This window comes from Schistocerca serialis, chromosome 2 (assembly GCF_023864345.2).
Source record: "Schistocerca serialis cubense isolate TAMUIC-IGC-003099 chromosome 2, iqSchSeri2.2, whole genome shotgun sequence".
NCBI classification, from domain to species: Eukaryota; Metazoa; Arthropoda; class Insecta; order Orthoptera; family Acrididae; genus Schistocerca; species Schistocerca serialis.
Window position 1 is genome coordinate 600,759,998 of NC_064639.1, and position 26,691 is coordinate 600,786,688.

The 26,691-nt window shown below is 43.7% G+C and overlaps 1 protein-coding gene across 2 annotated transcripts in view; it reads left to right on the forward strand.

Moving 5' to 3' along the window:
- The window catches only part of LOC126457637 (protein FAM43A), a 624,174-nt gene that overhangs the window by 577,706 nt on the left and 19,777 nt on the right, over positions 1 to 26,691 (forward strand). For both annotated transcript variants that reach the window (XM_050094108.1, XM_050094109.1), the window contains exon 4: positions 3,836 to 4,086. In XM_050094108.1, the coding sequence (XP_049950065.1) occupies positions 3,836 to 4,086 (251 nt within the window). The remainder of the gene's footprint in view (positions 1 to 3,835; positions 4,087 to 26,691) is intronic.

The following is a 26,691-nucleotide window of genomic DNA, read 5'->3' on the forward strand; positions in this document are numbered from 1 at the left end:
GTCTCGATCCCTGAGTCAACAGATGGGGACGTTTGCAAGTCAACAACCATCTGCACGAAAAGTTCGAAGACGTTTGCAGCAGCATGGACTATCAGCTCGGAGACCATGGCTGCGGTTACCCTTGACGCCGTATCACAGACAGGAGCGCCTGCAATGGTGTATTCAACGACGAACCTGGTTGCACGAATGGCAAAACGTCATTTTTTCGGATGACTCCAGGTTCTGTTTACAGCATCATGATGGTCGCATCCGTGTTTGGCGACATCGCGGTGAACGCACATTGGAAGCGTGTATTCGTCATCGCCATATTGGCGTATCACCCGGCGTGATGGTATGGGTTGCCATTGGTTACACGTCTCAGTCACCTCTTGTTGGCATTGACGGCACTTTGAACAGTGGACGTTACATTTCAGATGTGTTACGACCGTGGCTCTATCCTTCATTCGATCCCTGCGAAACCCTACATTTCAGCAGGATAATACACGACCGCATGTTGCAGGTCCTGTATGGGCCTTTCTGGATACAGAAAATGTTCGACTGCTGCCCTGTCCAGTACATTCGCCAAATCTCTCACCAATTGAAAACGCCTGGTCAATGGTGGCCGAGGAACTGGCTCGTCACAATATGCCAGTCACTACTCTTGATGAACTGTGGTATCCTGTTGAAGCTGCATAGGGAGCTGTACCTGTACACGCCATCCAAGCTCTGTTTGACTCAATGCCCAGGCGTATCAAGGCCGTTATTACGGCCAGAGGTGGTTGTTCTTGGACTGATTTCTCAGGATCTATGCACCCAAATTGCGTGAAAATGTAATTACATGTCAGTTCTAGTATAATATATTTGCCCAATGAATACCCATTTATCATCTGCAATTTTAATGGTCAGTAGTGTAATTTGCTGTAATAAACATCTAAAGTCTTCGCGAAGAAATTCTAAGAGCTACCTTTGTACACAGCTAGAACGCAGCCACGTATGTTGAGATACCGCTTTTAAATCCAGCGGTTCATTGCATTATCTGGAAATGTGGGAGTTCTGCTACAGCGGAGAGCAAGTGGCTTTCAGAATTAAAATATGCGAACACCGAGCAAGTAGCGCCATTTGATACCAAGATCAGAGGTGTAATACCTGCTTGTGTAGACAATGCGACTAAAAAAAGCGCATATGCCTTTTGGAAATACGGCATGCCAGAGTTCGGTCAGGTTTGCGCGACCTTATTGCCTCGCCCAACGACTCACCGTCTTTTTGTTCGCCTCCAGGGCTTCGTAAACATTATGCAAGCACCTATGAATATCTACGATGCTCTGATATTTCGCCATAAGAAAGTCAGTGACAGCTCTCTACTTGAAACCCACCTCCGTTGAAGACGCCATTCCGAAGGCTACGCATAGCGCAGTTAACTGCCGGAACTGGATGATTTTATAGGGGCTGAAAGAGTAGTAGTCCACTATGTCCCATAACAAATTGCGCATTTTTTCAACTGAAGTGGCTGAGAAAAAAATGTGTTGCATTACTTGTTGAACGGCCCTCGGACATGCAAAAGGAACGGTTGCTTCATTTACGATGCCTTCGGGCATCTGTGTCATGCTTGCGCCTTTCAACAGTCACCGTAGGTGGTTTTGTTGGGTGAAACTGGCTGCTCATGTTTATAAAGGCTGATAGCGACTTGGAGAAGTCCAGATGGTAGTGAGATGCCTCTCGAGACGAAACGTTTTCTTAAGTGCAATGTGCTAACTTGTAAGTATCGTCAGAATGTGAGGCATTTGCGTGTAGGGCTTATTGTGGACACACTTTTTCACTTGCTGCTTTTTTCTTTATCACCCACTTTCTGCTTGCTTACGGTGAGTCGTTGTTCGTGTTATAGCTTTTTAGCCGCTACGATGGGTCGTGGTATCTTAGATGATAAGTACCGATCATGCCAGCTCTCACCTCCCACCACACCATTGCCACTTCATTTTTTATTTGTTTGTTTTTCTTTTGTTTTAATTTTTCTAGTTGATCATATTTTGTTGTTTGTACCTGTAGCAGAGAGAAACATTTGCGAAATTAACAAAATTGTGGAAAATCGAAATATAAACCATCACCATATTTCTAGGACGAACAAAAACAGAAGATACGAAAGATTGTAGTGGAAGAATGTCCCTTCACGAAGTGTGTATGAAGGTGTGTGTCTTGGAATTGTCCATCTAGCCATTGACCACCAATCACAGCTCTTCATCTAAATCTAACATCTGCTCTAGATTTTCTGTTCACTGAACCTTGATGTCTAACACTTATCTTTACAATAAGTCTTCAGTATGTTCTTTTTCTACTTTGATACAGAGTTGTTGAGATTAATGCTATTTTTTAGCTATTGTGTTGTCTGTTTAGGGTATTTCTTCATTTTCATTTACGGTAGTGTCGGCGTCGGTATCAGTATCACCACCTGATGCCATATCGGAATCAGTGGTGTTTTACAGTCTGTGGATTCATTCCTGTCTTTGCATATAGGCTCGTTGTCTGGCTTGGACATGCTATCTATAGGTCGCTATTGGTCTTCGTCCGCCCCCGGTAGCTGAATGGTCAGCGTGACGGATTGTCAATCCTCTGGGTCCGGGTCGATTCCCGGCTGGGTCGGGGAATTTTCTCCGCCCAGGGACTGGGTGTTGTGCTGTCATCATCATCCTATCATCCTCATCGACTGCAGGTCGCCGAAGTGGCTTCAAATTGAAAGACCGGCACCCGGCGAACGGTCTGCCCGACCGGGTGCCCTAGCCATACGATAAAATAAAATAAAAATATTTGTCTTCGTCTCTGAGCATTGCGTTAATGGTCTGTTCAGTATTGTTGAGGCTTAAGTGTGAAGTGTGACTGATGGTGATATAGTGTCCGCAGAAAAAGATGTGTTCTGGGTAGCCTTCATTCCTACATGTGCATGTTGGTGTCTGCCTCAGACTCACGCGGTCAAAATGCATGGGATTAGGGCCGTGTCCTGTAAAGTAGTGGATCGTACCGCGGCTGGGATCGACATGTTTTAGTCTCTCCCGTACATCAGGAAAGAACTGGTGTAGCCTGCAGTCACTATCACCTGTGTCCCACTCACCTTGCCGGTTATCTATTCTCCAATTTTTTAAATGGCTTTTCGTGTCCATTGGTACTCCAGTGATCTTTCGAACCTGGTTGTGCCTTCCCACCTTAAGCCAGTACATAGCCGCTCTATACCTTATTGTAATATCTGTTGCGTAGATTCCGAGCACCGCGCAGAGAGATTCCACTGAGTACTGAAAACTGCCGATAGACTAAGTAAGCTGTTCTTTCGTCCTCGTCTCAGATGGTCCAGTTTGTTGATAAACTCAACCTATGAGCCCATGAGCTGGAGGCGAAGCTAATTGCCGACTCGAAGAGAGCACGATGGTATGTCCGCGGTAACTGACAGGGGGAGTTTAAATTCATCAGAATTTAGTCTCGCCAGTTTGTGTTGTTTTTTCTGCTTTCTTTGTGACAATGCGCATGTGTTCATGGAAATTTTGATTTTCGTCTGTGTGTACCCCAAGATAACGTGTGGTGACTGCTTGTTTTAATGTTTATGTCCCCTAATTTAACACTAGGGTTTCTCTGGAGGGACCCTTTCAGTTAGATGTTGAGTATGTTGTTGTGACACTGCTGTGGTATTGTTTTGAGTGTTCCAATTGCTCTTTCTTCTAGATGGGACCTATTGTTAGCAGACACTACGACCAAAAGCTCGTCTGCGTTTGCAACTCCATCGGTCGCTGTTGTTTCCTCCAGTAGTTGTAGGAGGGGTTCAATAGTGATGTCCCAGAATATCTGGTAGTGACGGTTGCCTGTTGGTTGGTTGCAGGGGAGGGCTGCGTGGAGAAGCCGGTGTCGACGCTGTGGCGCAACTACACGGCCAGCGCCAAGGCGGACGTCGCGATGAAGGTGACGGTGACGGGCAGCGGGCTGAAGGCGGTGACGCGCGAGCACGGCCTCACCGAGTACTGGTCGCACCGGCTCACCTACTGCGCCGCGCCAGCCGCTTTCCCGCGCGTCTTCTGCTGGGTCTACCGGCACGAGGGCCGCAGGCTCAAGCAGGAGCTGCGCTGCCACGCCGTGAGTACTCCACTCTCTCTCTGAGCACCCACTTCGTACCAAAGCTCCCCCCCCCCCCCCTAACATAGCATCAACAGGGAAGCGCTACATAAATTCAACAGTTTCACGAACAACATTCGCCGGCCGGTGTGGCCAAGCGGTTCTAGGCGCTTCAGTCTGGAACTGTGGTGCTGCTACAGTCGCAGGTTCGAATCCTACCTCGGGACTGACGACCTCAGATGTTAAGTCCCATAGTGCTCAGAGCCATTTGAACCATTTGAACGAACAACATTCATCCTAAAATCAGCTGTACCATGGAGTTCGGAGACTGAGGTTCCACTGGCATTTTTAGATGTGTTGACCGACAGAAGACTTTGTAAGCTTACTAACCTGCTTTTACGTCGATAGTAGTTCTGCTTCTCTTCGATGCTTGGTCTCCTGCTATAATTTGATTTAGTGACACGTATTTTAAATAACAAACGCAACACTGTAGAAACCATTAGGGGCGATTAGTAAGTAATGCAACATTTTTTCTGAAGCAAGTTGATTTTATTCAGGATTCCAATACACCATATTATTTCCCACTTTTTGGCTAAAAAATCCTATTTTTCAACATTATCTCCATTCAATGCGACCGCGTTGTGCCACATTACTGGGAGGGGCCTGTATGCGCGCATGGTACCACTCCACTGTTAGACGTCGAAGCCAACCTCTTGTTGCATCAATAATCTCCCCACCATTCACGTACTGCTTCCTGTGGAGTTTATCCTTCATTGGAAATCGGAAAGGGCGATATACTGGCTGTAGGATGGATGAGAAAGAAAAGTCCATGAGAAGGAAAAGTGTAGCAGAATACACTTCACAGTTGATGGTTGCTCCATGAGGGAGGACATCAAACGGAATAACCACTTCAGAATCCCATAAGACCATCGCCATGACTTTGCCAGCTCAGGGCACGGATTCGAACTTATTTTCGGAGGAAAGATGGTATGACACCACTGCATGGAATGCTGTTTTGCTTCCGGTTCTAAGTGATGAATCCATGCTTCGTCGCCTGTGACGATGTTCTACAAAAAATTGTCACAAACAGCCTCTTAACGCGCAGGCAGTTTCGTACAGATTGTTCTTCGTTGTTCTTTACGGTCTTCTGTTAGGCGGCGCGGAAGCCAGCGGGCACACACCTTTGAGTACCCCAACTGGTGGGCGAGTGTGTCAGCACTATCAACAAAGATATCCAGTTGTTCAGGGAGGTGCCTGATTGTGATACGTGGACCACCTTGAGTGAGACTGTCCGCACGTTCGAACATTGCAGGAGTCTCAGCCTTCCGGCCGGCTCGCAGGAGATCAGAAGGTCTGCTCGACCTTGTTGTGATGATGACGCAGGCTTCGCCCACCATTCACCGTGCTTTTGTTCACTGCCAGGCCTCCGTAGATATTCTGGAAGCACTTATGGACATCAGCGAGCTCTAGTTCCCCGCAAAAAAAAACAAAAACAAAAAAAACACCTCAGTGATAGCTCTCTGCTTGGCACGCACCTACGTTGCAGACGCCATTTTGAAGGCTACGTATAGTGCCGCCACCTACAGGAAATTCGTGAAACATAGGGACTTTCGCGGAATTTGTTGCGGGACATTGTGGAAAGTTACTGATTTTTTTTCAACCTATAATGGCCGAAAAAAATTGTTACATTAGTTAAGTTGCGGTCTCTTGACGTTTATTGACTACGGTAATACATCTAAGATCAGCTTATATTCAATTTAGACGTATCGTATACCCAGAATCAGCACCTACACAACAAAAGTCTCAAAAGGTGGTGAAATTGTTTTCACTGTAGAGTTCTAACAAACACCATGGCGTTGGTTTTAATCACTTAGTCACCTCACATGGTATCTGTACACACGAAAGCAATTATTAATAATGTTTACAGTTTGGTAGCAGACTGACGTGTAAAGATACTGGTGTTCACGTTATGGATCATTACTGGAGACATAAATTATGCTGTCTACCTTCTGAAAATCAACCTAGGACTGGCTGTGACTGGTATCAGTTAGCGACACAGACAAGTTGACAGATTAGCCATTAGGTATGACCACCTAGAGATGCGCGTAAGATTAAAAATCAAAATTTTTTGTTATACATGTAATATTAACATAAGAGAGACACACATCAAAGGACACAAAATTGTAGTAAGGAAAAGAGCAAGTCTGTACTAGTCTAACCTGCAGTACCAGAAAAATTTCTACCACCTCTGGGATTCAGACCCCCACCAATAGTTGCTAAAATGAAAGTTTCAAAATCGAATAATTAACGTCTTCTAGTAGAACAGGGCTTTTTATACAATAAGTAAGTCTCACTCAAATACGGCATGATTAGGAAGATAGCTGTTTTAAGTAACTGTCTCATTTGTATTTCCCAGCCAGCCGGAGTGGCCGAGTGGTTCTAGGCGCTACAGTCTGGAGCCGCGCGACCGCTACGGTCGCAGGTTCGAATCCTGTCTCGGGCATGGATGTGTGTGACGTCCTTAGGTTAGTTAGGTTTAAGTAGTTCTAAGTTCTAGGGGACTGATGGCCTCAGAAGTTGAGTCCCATAGTGCTCAGAGCCATTTGAACCATTTTATATTTCCCACAAAATGAGATAAAATAATGTAAAACATTATATTGACGTCACGAGTGGTACAAGAACATGTAGTATGGTTCCACGTTCCTCTGTTACAACCTGATAACACTCTTTTGCTTAGACACAGACAGTACCTAGGCGTCACCTTCCAGCACCAAGAACACAATGAAGGTGCTGTGAATACTATGGCTTCTCGTTCATTCCGCGTCAGTGACAATTAGGGTCTCACTGATCAGACCTAAATTTTCTTGGAAAACATTGACTGCCAGCGGCTATGACGCTTTTCCCTAAAAATACGACCTTGGGGGACTCATACCACACAATATCCACCAGTACATCAATGCAATACAGCTACAGCCAAACTTGTATATACAACTACAGAAGTCCGTAATTATTGATACATGTTCAATTACCCGAAAGTTCCTAAATGCAATATAACGTATACCGTACAGTTAAAAGGAAGTCACGCTTGATCAAGGTCCGCGTCACTTTCCATTTTTGACCAGACATAACGTCTGAGAAAAGAAAGAAATAATAATAATAATAATAATAATGCAGACATGAAGAACGTAAAACATCGTGCACATCTTGTCAGGCTACCGTTTCTGTGTACAGTAACCAACCACATACGTAGAATGCTCACGGAAAAATGGTTGAAGTACTTCGTTTTCAGTCAGCATAAGATAAGACTTCTTTCGCCCTACAATAGAGGTGGTCTGCTGCCTTCACACTGCGGGAGCACCTGAAGTGAAGTGTGGTTATGTTCAAATACAGGGTGATTATAATTAAGTTTTCAAACCACTGTAGAAATAACACCACTGGTTAGAATGACGTCAAAATTCAACGGTGTGTTATCGGAGAAGGGGGAAACCGTATGGCAGAAGAAAAATACGAGGATTGGAACTTTAATAGTGGCAAATATTTATTTACAGCTTCGTACAAAATAGATACGTGTTTCAAAGTTTTACTGACCTTCAAAGTAGTCACCAGCATCGTGTATAGCCCGTTACCAGCGATGTGGAAGTCGTAGGATACTCTTATCAGTGCCAGGTGTGTTGACAGTTCGAGCGCCGCGGTCTATTCCCGGACGAATTTGTAGCAGTTCTGAAGCGAATGCCGTGAAGTGTTTCCTTCAGTTTATAAATCGAGTTGAACTCACGAGGGCTGAAGTCAGGAAAGTGCAGTAGGTGGTATAACACTTAGCAGCCCCATCAGTCAAATCAGTAATAGCTTGCACTGTACGTGCTTCAGCATTGTTCAGCAAAATGATGGCCAGGTCCTGCAGAAAGTGTCATCACATCTGTCTCTATGCTGTTCATTTTTGGAACACAACTTACGACCAGCTTAGAGACAGAAGTGATGAACTTTCTGCAGGACCTGACCATCATTTTGCAGAACAATGCTGAAGCACGTACAGTGCAAGCTATTACTGATTTGACTGATGGGGCTGCTAAGTGTTATACCACCTACTGCACTTTCCTGACTTCAGCCCTCGTGAGTTCAACTCGATTTCTAATCTGAAGGAAACACTTCACGGCATTCGCTTCAGAACTGCTACAAATTCGTCCGACAATAGACCGCAGCGCTCGAACTGTCAACACACCTGGCACTGATAAGAGTATCCTACGACTTCCACATCGCTGGTAACGGGCTATACACGATGCTGGTGACTACTTTGAAGGTCAGTAAAACTTTGAAACACGTATCTATTTTGTACGAGCTGTAAATAAATATTTGCCACTATTTAAGTTCCAACCCTCGTAAATAGTTACAAAATATAGCAATAGATGGCGCTGTAAGCATCATAATTTAATGGTGGTGGCTACAAATGACGAGTGAATCATACCACAAATGCCCAAGGTGTACGTCTTACGTTAAACAAACTGCACTACTCAGTATGCATGAGTGTACATGGGTGATCCTGTTAGTTACGTAAGCCCATCCACCACGCCAAGGTCATATTTCCCATCCGAAGTGATATCAGGTTTTAATTGTCCTGAGGCCAATAACCGCATAAAAAGCATCATTCAAAATCAAATCGCAAAACGTGTTCAATATGCTGTCCACCGTTTTATGCAACAAGTTGAAATCGAGTAACAACATGTTCCACAACTGATCGAAGAGCTTCTGGGGTCACGTTCAGAATGTGTTGCGCAATGCGTGCCTTCAATGTAGCTAATTTTACAATCGGAACACTGAACACAACATTTTTCAAATAGCACCACAGCCAGAAGTCACACGGATTAAGATCAGGTGATCGGGACGGCCAGGCTTTAGGGAAATGGCGGCTGATAATTCTAGCATTTCCATAATAGCGCTTCAGCAGCTGTCTAACTGAAACTGCAATGCGCGGAGGTGCGGCATCTTGCATAAAAATGATCATATCCACACATCCACGCTGTTGGGGAGGTGGAACGACGTGGTTGCGCAAAAGACACTCAAAGCGCTTACCACTGGCGGTACTGCTAAAAGGCCTGGAAGCACCTGTCACTTCGAAGAAGAAAAGAAAAAAAAGAAAAAAAATAGCACTATGATAAATGATGCCGTAAACCCGTACCATTCAGTGATGTTTTCAGGATGAAGTGGTACTGGTTGATTTGCATGTGGATTTTCTGTTGCCCATATTCGACAATTCTGTGTATTGACATATCCTGTGAGATGGAAGTGGGCTTCGTCTGTCCACAAGATCTTCCGCGGCTAATCATTGTCCACTTCCATGTGAGCAAGAAATCTAATGCAGCAATCTCTCTTGCTGGCAGGTCAAAAGGAAGCAACTCGTGGACATGGATAATTTTGAATGGATAGAAAAGAAGGATGTTTCGTACGATTTTACGAGGCGTGCTCACGGGTATGTCCAATGTTCTGGCAATTTTCCGTGCACTACACGTTTACACACAACGACTCGTCCCCTCCTGCATTGCTATGGCCATTGCTTCCACTGACGTCGAATCAAATCGTTTCCTCCCTCTACCAGGTTGCACACCAAAAGAACCCGTCGTTTCACATTTCCGTATCATTTCTCCAGACCCGCGACAGTCATCAGAGCAACGCCTATTTTGAAGCTCTTAAGTGTCCGCATGCAGCTTTACTGTATGATTAAATGATGATGGCGTCCTCTTGGGTAAAATATTCCGGAGGTAAAATAGTCCCCCATTCGGATCTCCGGGCGGGGACTACTCAAGAGGATGTCGTTATTATGAGAAAGAAAACTGGCGTTCTACGGATCGGAGCGTGGAATGTCAGATCCCTTAATCGGGCAGGTAGGTTAGAAAATTTAAAAAGGGAAATGGATAGGTTGAAGTTAGATATAGTGGGAATTAGTGAAGTTCGGTGGCAGGAGGAACAAGACTTCTGGTCAGGTGACTACAGGGTTATAAACACAAAATCAAATAGGGGTAATGCAGGAGTAGGTTTAATAATGAATAGGAAAATAGGAATGCGGGTAAGCTACTACAAACAGCATAGTGAACGCATTATTGTGGCCAAGATAGATACGAAGCCCACGCCTACTACAGTAGTACAAGTTTATATGCCAACTAGCTCTGCAGATGACGAAGAAATTGAAGAAATGTATGATGAAATAAAAGAAATTATTCAGATTGTGAAGGGAGACGAAAATTTAATAGTCATGGGTGACTGGAATTCGAGTGTAGGAAATGGGAGAGAAGGAAACATAGTAGGTGAATATGGATTGGGGCTAAGAAATGAAAGAGGAAGCCGCCTGGTAGAATTTTGCACAGAGCACAACATAATCATAACTAACACTTGGTTTAAGAATCATGAAAGTAGGTTGTATACATGGAAGAACCCTGGAGATACTAAAAGGTATCAGATAGATTATATAATGGTAAGACAGAGATTTAAGAACCAGGTTTTAAATTGTAAGACATTTCCAGGGGCAGATGTGGACTCTGACCACAATCTATTGGTTATGACCTGTAGATTAAAACTGAAGAAACAGGAAAAAAGGTGGGAATTTAACGAGATGGGACCTGGATAAACTGAAAGAACCAGAGGTTGTACAGAGTTTCAGGGAGAGCATAAGGGAACAATTGACAGGAATGGGGGAAAGAAATACAGTAGAAGAAGCTTTGAGGGATGAAGTAGCGAAGGCAGCAGAGGATCAAGTAGGTAAAAAGACGAGGGCTAGTAGAAATCCTTGGGTAACAGAAGAAATATTGAATTTAATTGATGAAAGGAGAAAATATAAGAATGCAGTAAATGAAGCAGGCAAAAAGGAATACAAACGTCTCAAAAATGAGATCGACAGGAAGTGTAAAATGGCTAAGCAGGGATGGCTAGAGGACAAATGTAAGGATGTAGAGGCCTATCTCACTAGGGGTAAGATAGATACTGCCTACAGGAAAATTAAAGAGACCTTTGGAGATAAGAGAACGACTTGTATGAATATCAAGAGCTCAGATGGAAACCCAGTTCTAAGCAAAGAAGGGAAAGCAGAAAGGTGGAAGGAGTATATAGAGGGTCTATACAAGAGCGATGTACTTGAGGACAATATTATGGAAATGGAAGAGGATGTAGATGAAGATGAAATGGGGGATGTGATACTGCGTGAAGAGTTTGACAGAGCACTGAAAGACCTGAGTCGAAACAAGGCCCCGGGAGTAGACAACATTCCATTGGAACTACTGACGGCCTTGGGAAAGCCAGTCCTGACAAAACTCTACCATCTGGTGAGCAAGATGTATGAAACAGGCGAAATACCCTCAGACTTCAAGAAGAATATAATAATTCCAATCCCAAAGAAAGCAGGTGTTGACAGATGTGAAAATTACCGAACTATCAGTTTAATAAGTCACAGCTGCAAAATACTAACACGAATTCCTTACAGACGAATGGAAAAACTAGTAGAAGCCAACCTCGGGGAAGATCAGTTTGGATTCCGTAGAAATGTTGGAACACGTGAGGCAATACTGACCTTACGACTTATCTTAGAAGAAAGATTAAGGAAAGGCAAACCTACGTTCCTAGCATTTGTAGGCTTAGAGAAAGCTTTTGACAATGTTGACTGGAATACTCTCTTTCAAATTCTAAAGGTGGCAGGGGTAAAATACAGGGAGCGAAAGGCTATTTACAATCTGTACAGAAACCAGATGGCAGTTATAAGAGTCGAGGGACATGAAAGGGAAGCAGTGGTTGGGAAGGGAGTAAGACAGGGTTGTAGCCTCTCCCCGATGTTGTTCAATCTGTATATTGAGCAAGCAGTAAAGGAAACAAAAGAAAAATTCGGAGTAGGTATTAAAATTCATGGAGAAGAAATAAAAACTTTGAGGTTCGCCGATGACATTGTAGTTCTGTCATAGACAGCAAAGGACTTGGAAGAGCAGTTGAATGGAATGGACAGTGTCTTGAAAGGAGGATATAAGATGAACATCAACAAAAGCAAAACAAGGATAATGGAATATAGTCTAATTAAGTCGGGTGATGCTGAGGGAATTAGATTAGGAGATGAGACACTTAAACTAGTAAAGGAGTTTTGCTATTTGGGGAGCAAAATAACTGATGTTGGTCGAAGTAGAGAGGATATAAAATGTAGGCTGGCAATAGCAAGGAAAGCGTTTCTGAAGAAGAGAAATTTGTTAACATCCAGTATTGATTTAAGTGTCAGGAAGTCATTTCTGAAGGTATTCGTATGGAGTGTAGCCATGTATGGAAGTGAAACATGGACGATGAATAGTTTGGACAGGAAGAGAATAGAAGCTTTCGAAATGTGGTGCTACAGAAGAATGCTGAAGATTAGATGGGTAGATCACATAACTAATGAGGAAGTATTGAATAGGATTGGGGAGAAGAGAAGTTTGTGGCACAACTTGACCAGAAGAAGGGATCGGTTGGTAGGACGTGTTCTGAGGCATCAAGGGATCACCAATTTAGTATTGGAGGGCAGCGTGGAGGGTAAAAATCGTAGAGGGAGACCAAGAGATGAATACACTACGCAGATTCAGAAGGATGTAGGTTGCAGTAGGTACTGGGAGATGAAAAAGCTTGCACAGGATAGAGTAGAATGGAGAGCTGCATCAAACCAGTCTCAGGACTGAAGACCACAACAAAGTGTCCGTAACTTCTGCAGAGCGACGAATGCACAGTCGTCATTCTTGAAATACAGCTTTACAAGCAGAGCGCGATCCTGCATTGAGTCAGTAATGGCGAACGTCGCAGACGCGAAAGGAGGAAAAGCCGCGTACCCGGCGTGTTTATACCAATTTCAGTGGATCGTGCGCATGACAGGTGTTTTCATTTACGTATTCTGACACATACAGCGCCATCTATTGATCAATTTTCACACTATTTTTTTCTTCTGCCATACATTTTTCCCATTCCCTGATAATATTCCGTTGCAATGTGACGTCATTCCGACCAGTGGTGTTATTTCTACAGCGTTTTGAAAGTGTAATCATAATTACCCTGTATATAACTGCGTAACACGAAGGACAGGAAAAGAGAGTATCAAAGAGCAAGAACGCCGCACACGCGTAAGACAAAAATTAGTCAGCGGTAACGGAGCACGAAGAAGAATTGACAAGGTTACGGGTTTTAAGAACGTACGCGCGCTGGCCAGAGAAAGCAATATTTATAGAAGTAAGTTTCAGGAAGCAGTCAAAACGTGGAAGAATGAGTTGAATTAGAGTAGAGATGAAGGCTACAGGCTTCAGTCTTCGTGGATACCTGCTATCCAGCAAATGAGCACCAAAATAAACAGTTACCGGCATACAACCGAGGTTGCACAACAGCAGTATTATTTTGGATACTGCTGTCAGTATTTATTCAGCGACGGTGGTGCACAATAACAGCCGGAAGATATTTTCCCAGTAACTCCACCTCTCCGAAAAAGCGCAGGAAAATAGCCTTTTGGAAGAGAACGCGACACTGTCTTCCGACAGTGTTGAGCCATCCACGGACACCAGTTGAATCCTGATTCAAAATGGTTCAAATGGCTCTAAGCACTATGGGTCTTAAGATCTGACGTCATCAGTCGCCTAGAACTTAGACCTACTTAAACCTAACTAACCTAAGGACATCACACACATCCATGCCCGAGGCAGGATTCGAACTTGCGACCGTAGCAGGTGCCGGACTGAAGCGCCTAGAACCGCACGACCACAGCGGCCGGCGATCCTGAAGAAGATCACAGCAGGGGAATCGAAAGTCGAGCAATGAAGAAGATTGAGTAGCAGCGTGACTTTGCTAAGGACTCAGAAGATTTTGGTTATCATGTTGTAGTCTGACGTCTACCTAAAGTTTCAAATGAAACTACATTGACGGAAAAAAAGTCACAACATCAAGAAGGATTTGTGCGACATAAGAGAAAGTTGGTAGGTGTGTTTCTACATCTGAAATATGATGACTCTTCCAATTTTGCGCCATTCGCATAAGAGTGACACCAGCAGCGCAACTATCAGAGGGTCAATCAGGTTTGCTTTAAATAAAGGCGTTAGTCACTTTGAGACTGAACGTGGTGAACTGATATTAGTCAAGAATACCTTTAACGCGACAAAGACCCCACTAACAGCGCCTCACTGGGTTTGAATGAGAGCCTGTAATAGGGCTACGGGGAGCTGGATGTGCCTTCTGCAATATTGCGGAACGACTCGGTACGAATGGAGCCCCTGTACGTGGTTGTTGGCAGCGGTGTTCACCAGAATGTTGTACAGCCGCAAGAAGACAGATCTTCGGACGGCCACGTGGCACTACCGAGAAGAAAAACGAGCATCGTACTGCAGCAATATGAGCAGCAGTTGGCACCACAGGAGACAACGAATCGTTGCAATCGCTTCTACAGCGACAACTCCGAGCCAGACACCCTGTAGCGTGCATTCCACTGACCCCAAACCACCGCCATTTGTGATCTTCACGGTGTCAGCCATTAATAACAATATAAAGTTTTACAAGAACTTTTCTCTTTTAAAACAAAGAAACCCCTAATCGAACCCACTCCCGTGAAAACTGATCGTCACGTGAGTGCAGGCAGTATACCACGTGGAGGAAACAAATCCATGCAGAATTTGGTTTTGGCCAAGTGTAGGGTCTGTATGTAAGGAACCAAATCATTAATTCATTTCTCAGGCACGAGTCTTTATTCTCCAGTGATTCAGCTCGGCCCAGAATAGATTGTGCGTCATGAGAATACGATTTCAAATTTGTTATTTTAAACATTAAATTTGAATTACGTTTTCTATGTATCAGTTAGTTAATTAGTTCCATGTTCAATGGATCATTTTGCGTTAGTGATGTAGAATGAGTAATTTTACATTCTAATTGCAAATTAATTTGTACATAAGGCTACATTGTGAACATTTCTAAGTTTTTTAAGTATGTATATATTACAAAAAATTGCACAGATGTGAGTTAGTGATTCGTACCTACCGCATTTTAAACACTGCAGTAATAGAAATTCTTCTACGGGATAGGAGTAGTTGTGAAGGAGAAAAATTCTCAGTTTGTTTTCAGATTTTACTTTGCCGTCTGTCAGACATTTTGTACCACCGGGCTATCATCAAAAAAAATTTGCAACATTGTACATCCCCTTTTTTCTGCTAAAGGCAACCTCACTGTGGAGTAATGAATGTCATTTTTTCTTCGGGTGTTGTAATTACGTACGTCATTGTTCCTTTTGAACTGCAGTGGTTTATTTACAACAATCTTAATGAGGGAATAAATAGATTGTGAAGCAGTAGTTAGAATGCCCAACTCTTTAAGCAGATGTCTACAAGATGGTAGTGCGTGAGCAGCACATATTTCTCTTACAGCAAGCTTTTCTGCAATGAAGACTTTCTTTCTTAAAGACGAATACCTCACAACATTATTCCATATGACATTTTTGAATGAAAATACGCAAAATATATCAACCTCCTAATTTTTCTCTCTCTGTGGTTTGTAATGATTCTGAGTGCATATGATGCTGAGCAAAGTTATTCCAGGAGCTCAAAATGTGTTCCTTCTCTTTTTTAATTTAAAACTTTTTAATTTAAAACTTTTTTAATTTAAAACTTTTTTAATTTAAAACTTTTTTAATTTAAAACTTTTTTAATTTAAAACTTTTTTGATTTAAAACTTTTTTGATTTAAAACTTTTTTTAATTTAAAACTTTTTTTAATTTAAAACTTTTTTTAATTTAAAACTTTTTTTAATTTAAAACTTTTTTTAATTTAAAACTTTTTTAATTTAAAACTTTTTTTAATTTAAAACTTTTTTTAATTTAAAACTTTTTTTAATTTAAAACTTTTTTTAGTTTAAAACTTTTTTAGTTTAAAACTTTTTTAGTTTAAAACTTTTTTAGTTTAAAACTTTTTTAGTTTAAAACTTTTTTAGTTTAAAACTTTTTTAGTTTAAAACTTTTTTAATTTAAAACTTTTTTAATTTAAAACTTTTTTAATTTAAAACTTTTTTAATTTAAAACTTTTAAAGTTTTACCATATTTATTGTTTCTTCACTTAGTTAAATTTACCATGAGTGTAGCACCCTTATTTGTGCAGAACTGAATATGTTGTTTCCATTTGTGAAACTGAGACCATTCACAGAAAACCAATCAATGAACTTTTAAGAATTTTATTTACCATTTCATCTGTTTCTATATGTATGCTTGGATTGATTACAATACAAGTGTCATCTGCAAAAAGAACTTATTCTGCATATTGTACATCAGATGGAAGGTCGTTTACATATATGAGCAACAATAGTGAATCTGAGATCGAGCCTTGGAGAACCCCAAATTTGGTTTATTATCACTCAGAATTACTAAGGGAAACTTCAACTTTATTAGTATGACTGCAGTTTTTTTGTCTTTGTGATGTGGAATTTTTGAATGACGTCATCAAGCATTAAATTAACTGGGCTATAAGACATAGTTATTCAGAAAAGTAGTTACTAAGTGAACATTTATGAACCTCCAGTTTCATTAGTAACTCATTTGTTGTCTTATGAAGTAATTCTAGTCAATGGCAAACTCTTTGAAGTTAAATTGCTTCATTGATTGAAATTGATATGTCTTAGAAGCATAATGCTCAGACATAAACACAGAAACGTTGCACTGACTTGTGTATTAAAATTGTTTCTGGTTTATTAATGTTCACAACCCTCCAGAATGTGCTTGAATTACCTTCCAGACTATATAATTTGACTCCGGTACCGACAGCATCTACAAGTGCGAGGTAGCATGCATGCAATCTTAATGTCCCTGCAATCCTAATGTACGTATAGAGCGTGTGATTTTCCTATGAGAAGAGCTGTTGTCGGTTCCTTCTGTTCCCTAGCAATGCCTGCACGACCACTGCATCTGCTGCTCTTCGCTTGGACGTTTTGGTTTTCGTGTCAGAGAGCTATTTTCAGCCCCGTACTAACATTTCCCTCCAGGGATGTGTCGGCAGATTTACGCATAACGGCTGCCAGCTGGTCTCCTCCACTAATATTTGCACACGCTGCGGTCGTTAAATGAAAATACTGCGCTTCCAAAGATGACGTTAGTATAATCCTCCGGGTATTTGAAGATCAGTAATAAAGAACGAAAGTACAATTTTTTTACTTTCTCCCATCTGCACCGTTACTATCCCTGACTTGTCTAGAGGACTGTTTCTCTGAAATAAATGAGAACGGAGAACATTCTTAAGATTTCTTCATCTGCAGTTATACTGAGGAAGCCTGTGTAGAGCGCATGACGGAGCGTAATTGATACCAATATTAGCGATTCCGTGTTCCGTTCCGTTCGTGGATGGCTCGAAGGGAAAGAACGATAGTCAGCTTTCTCCGTACTTTGATAATTCTAGCTTTTCCATAATAGCGCTTCAGCAGCTGTCTAACTGAAACTGCAATGCGCGGAGGTGCGGCATCTTGCATAAAAATGATCATATCCACACATCCACGCTGTTGGGGAGGTGGAATGACGTGGTTGCGCAAAAGACACTCAAAGCGCTTACCAGTGGCGGTACTGTTAAAAGGCCTGGAAGCACCTGTCACTTCGAAGAAGAAAAGAAAAAAAAAAGAAAAAAAATAGCACTATGATAAATGATGCCGTAAACCCGTACCATTCAGTGATGTTTTCAGGATGAAGTGGTACTGGTTGATTTGCATGTGGATTTTCTGTTGCCCATATTCGACAATTCTGTGTATTGACATATCCTGTGAGATGGAAGTGGGCTTCGTCTGTCCACAAGATCTTCCGCGGCTAATCATTGTCCACTTCCATGTGAGCAAGAAATCTGATGCAGCAGTCTCTCTTGCTGGCAGGTCAACAGGAAGCAACTCGTGGACATGGATAATTTTGAATGGATGGAAAAGAAGGATGTTTCGTACGATTTTACGAGGCGTGCTCACGGGTATGTCCAATGTTCTGGCAATTCTCCGTGCACTACACGTTTACACACAACCACTCGTCCTGGACGACTACATAAGATACGACGCATGCAGATCGATTATTACGCAGACTGCCTCGATTCTCTAAATTTACCCATCGGAGAGAGGTTAGCTAGAACAATGCCTCTTGTATTCCGGACTCTACAGTTAAGTTTCTCTGAGCATTTATGTAACATTACAGTATAGGATATAACGATCTCTTGTGATTATAGTAATCCTAATTGTTTCGGTGGATGCCGTTAAACCTTACCGATGCGAACTTCAAACATTCGAGCAGTATTCTAGAACAGATCGCTAAAGCGTCTTATATGCGGATTACATTCGCAAATGTATCACATTTCCCCATAATCGTTTCAACAAATCTGTCTTCCATGCACGCTCCCTATTACTGGTTTGACGTGTTCCTATGTTTCACATAGCTTCGTAGTATTTAAACACTGTGACGGATTCCAGACCTTTGCTACTGCTTTCGCTATGAGATGTTAGCATTTAAGATTTTTTACTTGTACTACATCACTGAAAATCATTTACCCCTATGATTTGTGAAATGAACATTATCATATTACTTCTTTTATGGGTATTTAAAATCTACTGTAGTTTATATGACATGTTCTCCATCCTTCAATATGGCGCCTCTTTGAATCTGTGGAACGAAAAATCTAATCTATCTCTATTTTCTGTTGCACAATACTTGGCATCTATCTACATTTAAAGGGAGTTGCCACACAGTAAAGCAACTGGAAATACAGTTCTGCATTTATTTGCAATCATCCAACGTCGGCACTTCTTTAGGCCGGCTTGTATAGCGTATTAGTTTCTTTCAGTCAACAATTATTTAGGCCAGTCAAATTCTTCGGAAGTTACCCTACACGATCTTAATCATACAAAATACGATTGCAACCAGAATAAAGTTTTCACGGCTCACATGCAGGTGTAGTACACGACTTCTCTACCACCAAGGCGAATGAGAATTTCAGCTACAGGAAGTTTATCCACCCACTTAATGAAAGGAAGCAGATGGACAAGCCATAGATTAGTGTTAGCCCATCATTGATAGGCCTTTCCACGCTGCGGCAAATGCTGAAGAACAGGGAAATTGCCATGACAGACCAACGTAGTAATTTCTCTCAGATGTTGCCATCATTGGTGTTGCATGAACTCGCTGTATCGACACGACAGAGGCAAGTGGCGCAGTCATTAAGGTAGTGGACTCGTATTGGGGAAAACGACGGTTGAAATTCTTGCCCAGACCTCCAGATTTAGGTCTTCTACGGATTCCCGGAATCGCTTAAGGCAGACATTGGAATGGATTCTTTGGAAAGGTGCCTTCTACAATCTGAGCTTGCTGTGGGTCTCTAAGGGATTCATCGCCAATGGGACATTAAACTACAGTCTTCCTTTCTCAGTATCGAATTTCTCTGCCCGGGGACTGGGTGTTTGTGATGTCCTCATTTCATCATCATCAACTTCCGTGACGGTGGCTAGCTTGGGCTGTGTAAACAAATTGGGCTGTGTGAGGATTAGGACTGCGTATAGGCGCTGATGACCACGCAGTTGAGCGCCCCATAAAACCAAACAACAGTGTCTTCCTCAGTATCGACATCAGGCTCGCAGAGAACGCGTCATTTACTATACCAAAATTCGGTGCCGTCTCAGCTCGCGCTGTCTGTTGCGCTTTCTTCCTCCCGTAACCCACAATGGCATTCCGATTAACAGTCGTTTTCGACTCTGAAAGATGAGATGGATGAGAACTTAATAAACTACTTGCCAGATTCGACGCCTTCATTTGAGTAAAATCTGTGCCATGTTTTATTAGGTTTCACGACACCGATTCCAACATAGGGTACTTCTTAATTATGCAGTTCGGTACCAGATGATTTTCTTGGGCGTCACACATTGTAATTAAGGATTAAAAAGTCTATGGATCAACAACCAAATGGAACAAATGCTATACAAAAGACCAGTTCCTCAAAGCAAGTATGCAGAACATACTTATGGCAAGAAGAAAGTATCAGAAATTTTACCGACGTAGATTACAGCAATAGCTATTAAGCACTGCGACAGTGATTAAATAAAGACTGAATAGAATAACATTAAAGACTGTACACAAAAAGCAACGGTTACAACAGTCGGAAGAGAGAGAGAGAGAGAGACTGACAAGAATAGGGGTTGAAGATACTGAACTCAGAGACAGAGTAAGCCGAGAAAGCAACCCAAAGAACATTTGAATTTCCACTATAAAACAGAACACAAGAAACGGAACATCAGTTCAAAATATGCGATACTACGTTAAACAACTAACAAGAAAAGCACAAACAATCGTAGGATTAATTGATAAAAGACGTTGAACAGCATGTACTCGGTGACTGCGTGACGATGTTACGAACTTTCAGGGATGATGGAGAAGGGTAAATGTATCAATCTGAGATAACGGACCCTGGTCCTCAAACGACCCAATCGCAAATTATAAGCGAAAATCATTCTGATAACTCTGACAGTGAACTTCTTCTACCGTAAGCTCTTTGCTTTCCATGTTGTGGGAGGAGGTAACACGGAACAAAACAAGAAAAACGTGTATCTCTTAAGAGCTATGAGTACTCCTTCACGTTAGGTCCTGTGAAACGTATCTCTTCCGTTATACAAGAGCTCATAGCTCTCAAGGTATGTATTTGAGACACAATGATTCCTAGAATTTTGTTTGCTTCGTTCCTGTCATTCGTCTGGACATTGGTAGTTCCTCCTGGGACAATGGTTATGCCGGTCTTGCGCTATGGCAGTGAATCTGGGATTGGAAAGAAAAGAAGATCTGGAAAAGTTCTAGAAAAGGTTCTCAAGGAGGGGCCTTTCAAGAAATGAGAATTTACTACTCTATAGTGAACTCGAACAACACAGTGGAAAATATAGAGAAATGAAGGCAATATCGTAAACTCACAGAAGAAGACAGAATCAGAATTTTAAACAAGCCCTCAGGAAAAACGGACGTTGGGAGACTCAGAGTAAGGTGTTCCTGAAGATACCACTGGACGACTGATCCCTGAGGAATTAAAAAGCTGAAAGAACGTACGTTTCTTGGAATTTTGATGCGGTCGCAAAAATCGAACTCTAAATAATGATCTTAGCCGCCTTACTTGGACGCTGTGTGTCCTGGCAACTTACAGCTGTTTGTACCATTTTTCGACGTATGAAAGAGTTGTGTGTGTCTCATACTGAGTCCAACTAGTAACTCCGTGCTTCCATATGAACGCTGCTCCGCTAGCTTCAGTAGGCTGCCCTCCTGTGGGGCAGTGCAGGAGAGACACGCATCATGATGCTCCAACCAGCACAGAATTAGGCTACGCACCTGGCGCCCCATCTGTCCAGATTATTACTCTCACAACTGTCTCACGATATAAGAGACTCAATAAGATGGGTCGCGAGTTTATTTTGCGATGAGTCGCATCACTTCTCCAACCAGATAATCCAGTGAAAGATCAAAAGAAACAACGCAGCACCTAAGGTTGTGGGATCAACTGGATAACTAAGTGGGAGGAATATAAGCTGTAGAAGCAGGAGGAAGTTTTTAAAAGAAGGCCAACCAAAAACAAATTTGAGTAAGGAACAATAAGTAAACAGAGAGATTTGTGAAATCCGCTGCGCTGCAGGGACAATGGCAGCCCTGTTAAAGTTCCTGGTAGACAAGGCAAGCAGATGAAGCCTAGTAACTATGCACTGTGTTCAAAGCAGAAGAAACCATATTCTTATTTTGTTTGTATATTGTATGCAGATATAACAGTACGGATAATACATAATTCTATCAATCATAAAATAGACACAAGATGTGATGCGAACACACAGCGCCTCATGGTTGCATTGATGCACTTCGTCGAGATGATGATCTTCAGTGTAAAACATCCAGTCAGTCCTGAAGAGATTGTTCAGCTCATAGTTGGCGCCATGTCGTAGGATTCGTGATCACAGTGGTGGTAAAAACTTCTGCAGTTCACCGACAGTGGTAAGAAAGATATAAAGTACGTTAGCTTTGTCATTGGTACCAGCTGACAAACTGCACCTTGCAGCGCCAGACCTGAACGTGACCTGCAGAGGAGATCGAGACAGGCACCCGTCAATAAGACACTGTGACCTAGGCAGCTTTTTTTCATTTATTAGAATGTTCAGCTGCCGTAATTGCTAAGTAATCAATTACCTCACATTAACTGCAAAACAGTGGAAGAAAAGGATAGGAATTCAGAAGATCAGCGACAGACCGATAGTGTCTTCTGTCAACGCTGAGTTCTAGTGCACACCCTCCCGCGTCTCACACTTCGGATGGAGTGCAGTCTTCATTGCTCAAAAATGTGCTGTGAGAATAATACGTCATACTGACGCACTACATCTTGTAGACGTCTGTTTAAGAACTTTGGATATTGTGACTACTGCTTTACAGTATATTTATTTCCTCATGAAGTTTGTTGTAAGTAATTCACTGTACTTCAAAAGGAACAGTAATGTACGTAATTACAGTACGAGAAGAAAAAAATGACATGCATTACTCCACATTTTTTAGCACAAAAAAGGGTGCACAGCGCTGAAACTAAAAGTTTTGTTGGCTTACCCAGTGACTAAAATGTTTGACAGATGGCAAAGTAAAATTTTGAAAAGTACTTCTATTCCGTAGAAGAATTTCTATTACTGTAATACGTAAACGGTGGTGGGTAACAATTAGTAACGCGCATATGTATATTTAAAAAACTCTTTGAAATATTCAGCATACTTACAACTTTGAGGGGTGAATGTAAAATGACTCGATCTAAATCATTGCGATTTATCATGCAAAATGGTTCATGGAACAGCAAACTACCTGACTGGCAGCGAGACTATTTATCGCCCACAGTCTGTGAAGTAGAATAGGTCAGTCGCGGCAATAACACCAATTGATAGTCTCTCTCATTAGCGTTGACAAATAAAGCAGAGTTGGGGACCAGTGGCAAAGCTGACACCCGCCAATTGCTGAAGCAACCACAGGTAGCTGGTCGTAGGGCTCCACGGTCCTCCTCACTCCATGAGACTGAATCAGTGAAGCCCTCCCAGCCGGACAAACCTAACGAGCAGCGAGATATACCTAAAAGGACACACCCAAGAACCAAGGCACTGTGGCGGCACCCACGCCACCTCTACCTTCAAGCTCTGTGTCTGAAGATGACGTGGAGATTCTGGCGTCCACTGAGGACCTAGATCTCACTGGGCCCTCAGACACAATGGATGTCAATCGCACAGGTACTCATCTGGTGGCAGCAGGTGACGCTGAGGCGTGGACTGCCTCATTGAGCGTTCAGTGCCTTCCCAGCCTCACGATGCGTCATCCTCCAGTGGAATTGCGGCAGTTTTTTCCACCACCTGGCTGAGTTACGGCAACTGTTAAGCTTTACACCTGAACTCTGCATTGCTCTCCAGGAAACCTGGTTCCCGGCAATGCGGACCCCTGCCTCGGCGGCTATAACGGATATCACAGGAACAGTAGCGACTATAATAGTGTGTCAGGTGGAGTTTGCGTCGCGTGCCCTGAACTCAGTATGTACTGAACCTGTGACCAATCAAACCCCTCTTGAAGCTGTGGCTGTGAGGATAAGGACGACCCAGGAAATAACTGTCTGCAATGTATATCTTCCTCCAGAGGGTGCAGTACCCCTGAACGTATTGGCTGCACTGATTGATCAATTCCCTAAACCTTTCCTACTTTTGGGAGATTTTAACGCGCGTAACCCCTTGTCGGGTGGCGCCATGCTTACTAGCCGAGGTAGGAAGGTCCAAAATTTACTGTCACAACTCGACCTCTGCCTCTTAAACACGGGTGCCTCCACACATTTCAGTGTGACACATGGCACATATTCGACCATTGATCTCTCGGTTTGCAGTCCTAGCCTCCTTCCCATCTATCCACTGGAGAGCACATGACGACCTGTGTGGTAGTGACCACTTCCCCATCTTTCTGTCACTCCCCCGGCGTCATGCCCACGGACGCCTACCCAGATGGGCTTTAAACAAGGCAGACTGGGAAGCCCTCACCTTTGCTGTCACCGCTGAATCTCCCCCACATGGTGCCATCGATGTTGGCGTTGAGCAGGTCACTACAACGATCGTTTCTGCGGCGGGAAACGCGATCCCCCCCCTTCTTTAGGATGCCCCCGGCCAAAGGCAGTCCCTTGGTGGTCGCCGGAAATCGCTGAGGCAATTAAAGAGCGTCGGTGAGCTCTACCGTGATATAAGCGGCACCCTGCCCTAGAGCACCTAATAGCTTTTAAGCGGATCCGTGCCCGCGTTCGCCAGCATATAAAACGACGGAAAGTGTCGGGAGATGAACGTGTCGACCACTGGGTGTCACACGTCGCCTTCCCAAGTCTGGAAGAAGATAAGACGTCTTTTTGGATACCAGACCCCAACAGGTGTCCTTGGCTTTCACATCAATGGCGTGGCCTCAAACGGCGGATGGAAAGGAAAGTCCTCTCGTTCACTACACGCCACAGTGATCCCTATAACGCCCCGTTTACAGAGTGGGAGCTCCTCAGCGCCCTTGCGCATTGCCCCGACGCAGCTTCTGGGCCGGGTCGGGCCGGATCGGATCCGCAGCCACATTATTAAACATCTCTCGTCTCATTACAAGCGACATCTCCTCGTTATCTTCAACGGGATCTGGTGCAATGGCATATTTCCATCGCAACGGCGGGAGATCATCATCATTCCGGCGCTCAAACCCGGTCAAAACCCGCTTGATGTGGGTAGCTACCGGCCTATCACCCTCACCAACTTGTTTGTAAGCTGCTGGAACGTATGGTGTGTCGGCGGTTGGGTTGGGTCCTGGAGTCACGTGGCCTACCGGCTCGAGGTCAGGACGGCTTCCGCCAGGGTCGCTCTACGACTGATAATCTTGTGTCCCTCGAGTCTGCTATCCGAACAGCCTCTTCCAGACGCCCGCATCTGGTTGTCGTCTTTTTTTGACTTAGGTAAAGCATACGACACGACCTGGAGACATCATATCCTTGCCACATTGTATGAGTGGGGTCTCTGGGGCCAGCTCCAGATTTTTATCCAATACTTCCTGTCGCCCCGTACTTTCTGTATCCAGGTCGGGTGCCTCCCATAGTTCCCTCCGTATTCAGGAGAACTGCGTTCCGCATGGCTACGTGTTGAGTGTGTGTCTGTTTTTAGTGGCTATTAACGGTCTAGTAGCAGCTTTAGGACCGTCAGTCTCACCTTCTCTGTATGCGGATGACTTCTGCATGTCGTACTGCTCCTCCAGTACTGGTGTTGCTGAGCGGTGCCTATAGGGAGCCATTCACAAGGTGCAGTCATGGGCTCTAGCCCACGGCTTTCAGTTTTCAGCCGCGAAGTCGTGTGTCATGCATTTCTGTCGGCGTTGCACCGTTCATCCAGAACCAGAACCTTACCTTAACGATGATCCACGCACTTTAGTGGAGACATATCGATTCTTAGGACTGGTTTTCTACACCCGATTGACTTCGCTACTTCATCTTCGTCAGATTAAGCGGAAGTGCTGGTAGCATCTCAATGCCCTCCACTGCCTGAGCAACCCCAACTAGGCTGCAGATAGCTCTATGCTGCTGCAGCTCTACAGAGCCCTTGTTCAATCCCGCCTTGACTATGGGAGTCTGGTTTACGGTTTGGCGGCGCCCTCAGCGTTGAGCGTTGCGTTTACTCGACCCAGTGCACCACTGTGGCGTTTGCCTAGCGATGGGAGCTTTTAGAACGCGTCTGGTCTGGTGATTAGTTTCCTGGTGGAGGCCGGAGTCCCTCCATTGAAGGTTAGGCGTGCACAATTGCTCGCCAGTTACGTTGCACACGTTCTTAGTTCTCCTGCGCATCCAAATTACCGTCTCCTTTTCCCAACCATGGCGGTTCATATCCCACCTCGGCGGCGCAGGTCAGGGCTTACAATTGCGGTTCGAATCTGGTCTCCTCTGTCTGGAGTCCTTCCCGTTACCACCTCTTCTCTAGGTCCATTCACGTACACCTCCATGGTGTACACCTAGGCCGCAGATTCTTCTGGACCTATCACATGGCCCTAAGGACTCCGTTAACCCTGCGACCCTCCGCTATCAAAATGGTTCAAATGGCTCTAAGCGCTAGGGGACTTAACATCTGAGGTCATCAGTCCCCTAGACTTAGAACTACGTAAACATAACTAACTTAAGGACACCACACACATCCATGCTCGAGTTAGGATTCGAACCTGCGACCGTAGCAGCAGCGCGGTTCCGGACTGAGGCGCCTAGAACCGCTCGGCCACAGCGGCTAGCTCTCCTCTATCACTTCCTCTCGATTCTCGACATGTACCGTGGCCATGAAGTGGTTGACACCGACGGCTCGAAGGCTTATGGTCAAGTAGGTTTTGCGTATGTTCATGAAGAACATGTTGAACAGCATTCCTTGCCAGATGGCTGCAGTGTTTTCACTGCAGAGTTGGCGGACTTACCTCGTGCTATTTAGCACATCCGCTCATGCCCTGGCGAGTAATTTCTTCTGTGTACTGACTCACTGATCAGCCTACAAGCTATCGACTAGTGCTATTCACGCCATCGTTTGGTGGCATCCATTCAGGAGTCCATCCATGCCCTGGAACGGTCTTATCGTTCAGTGGTGTCTGTGTGGACC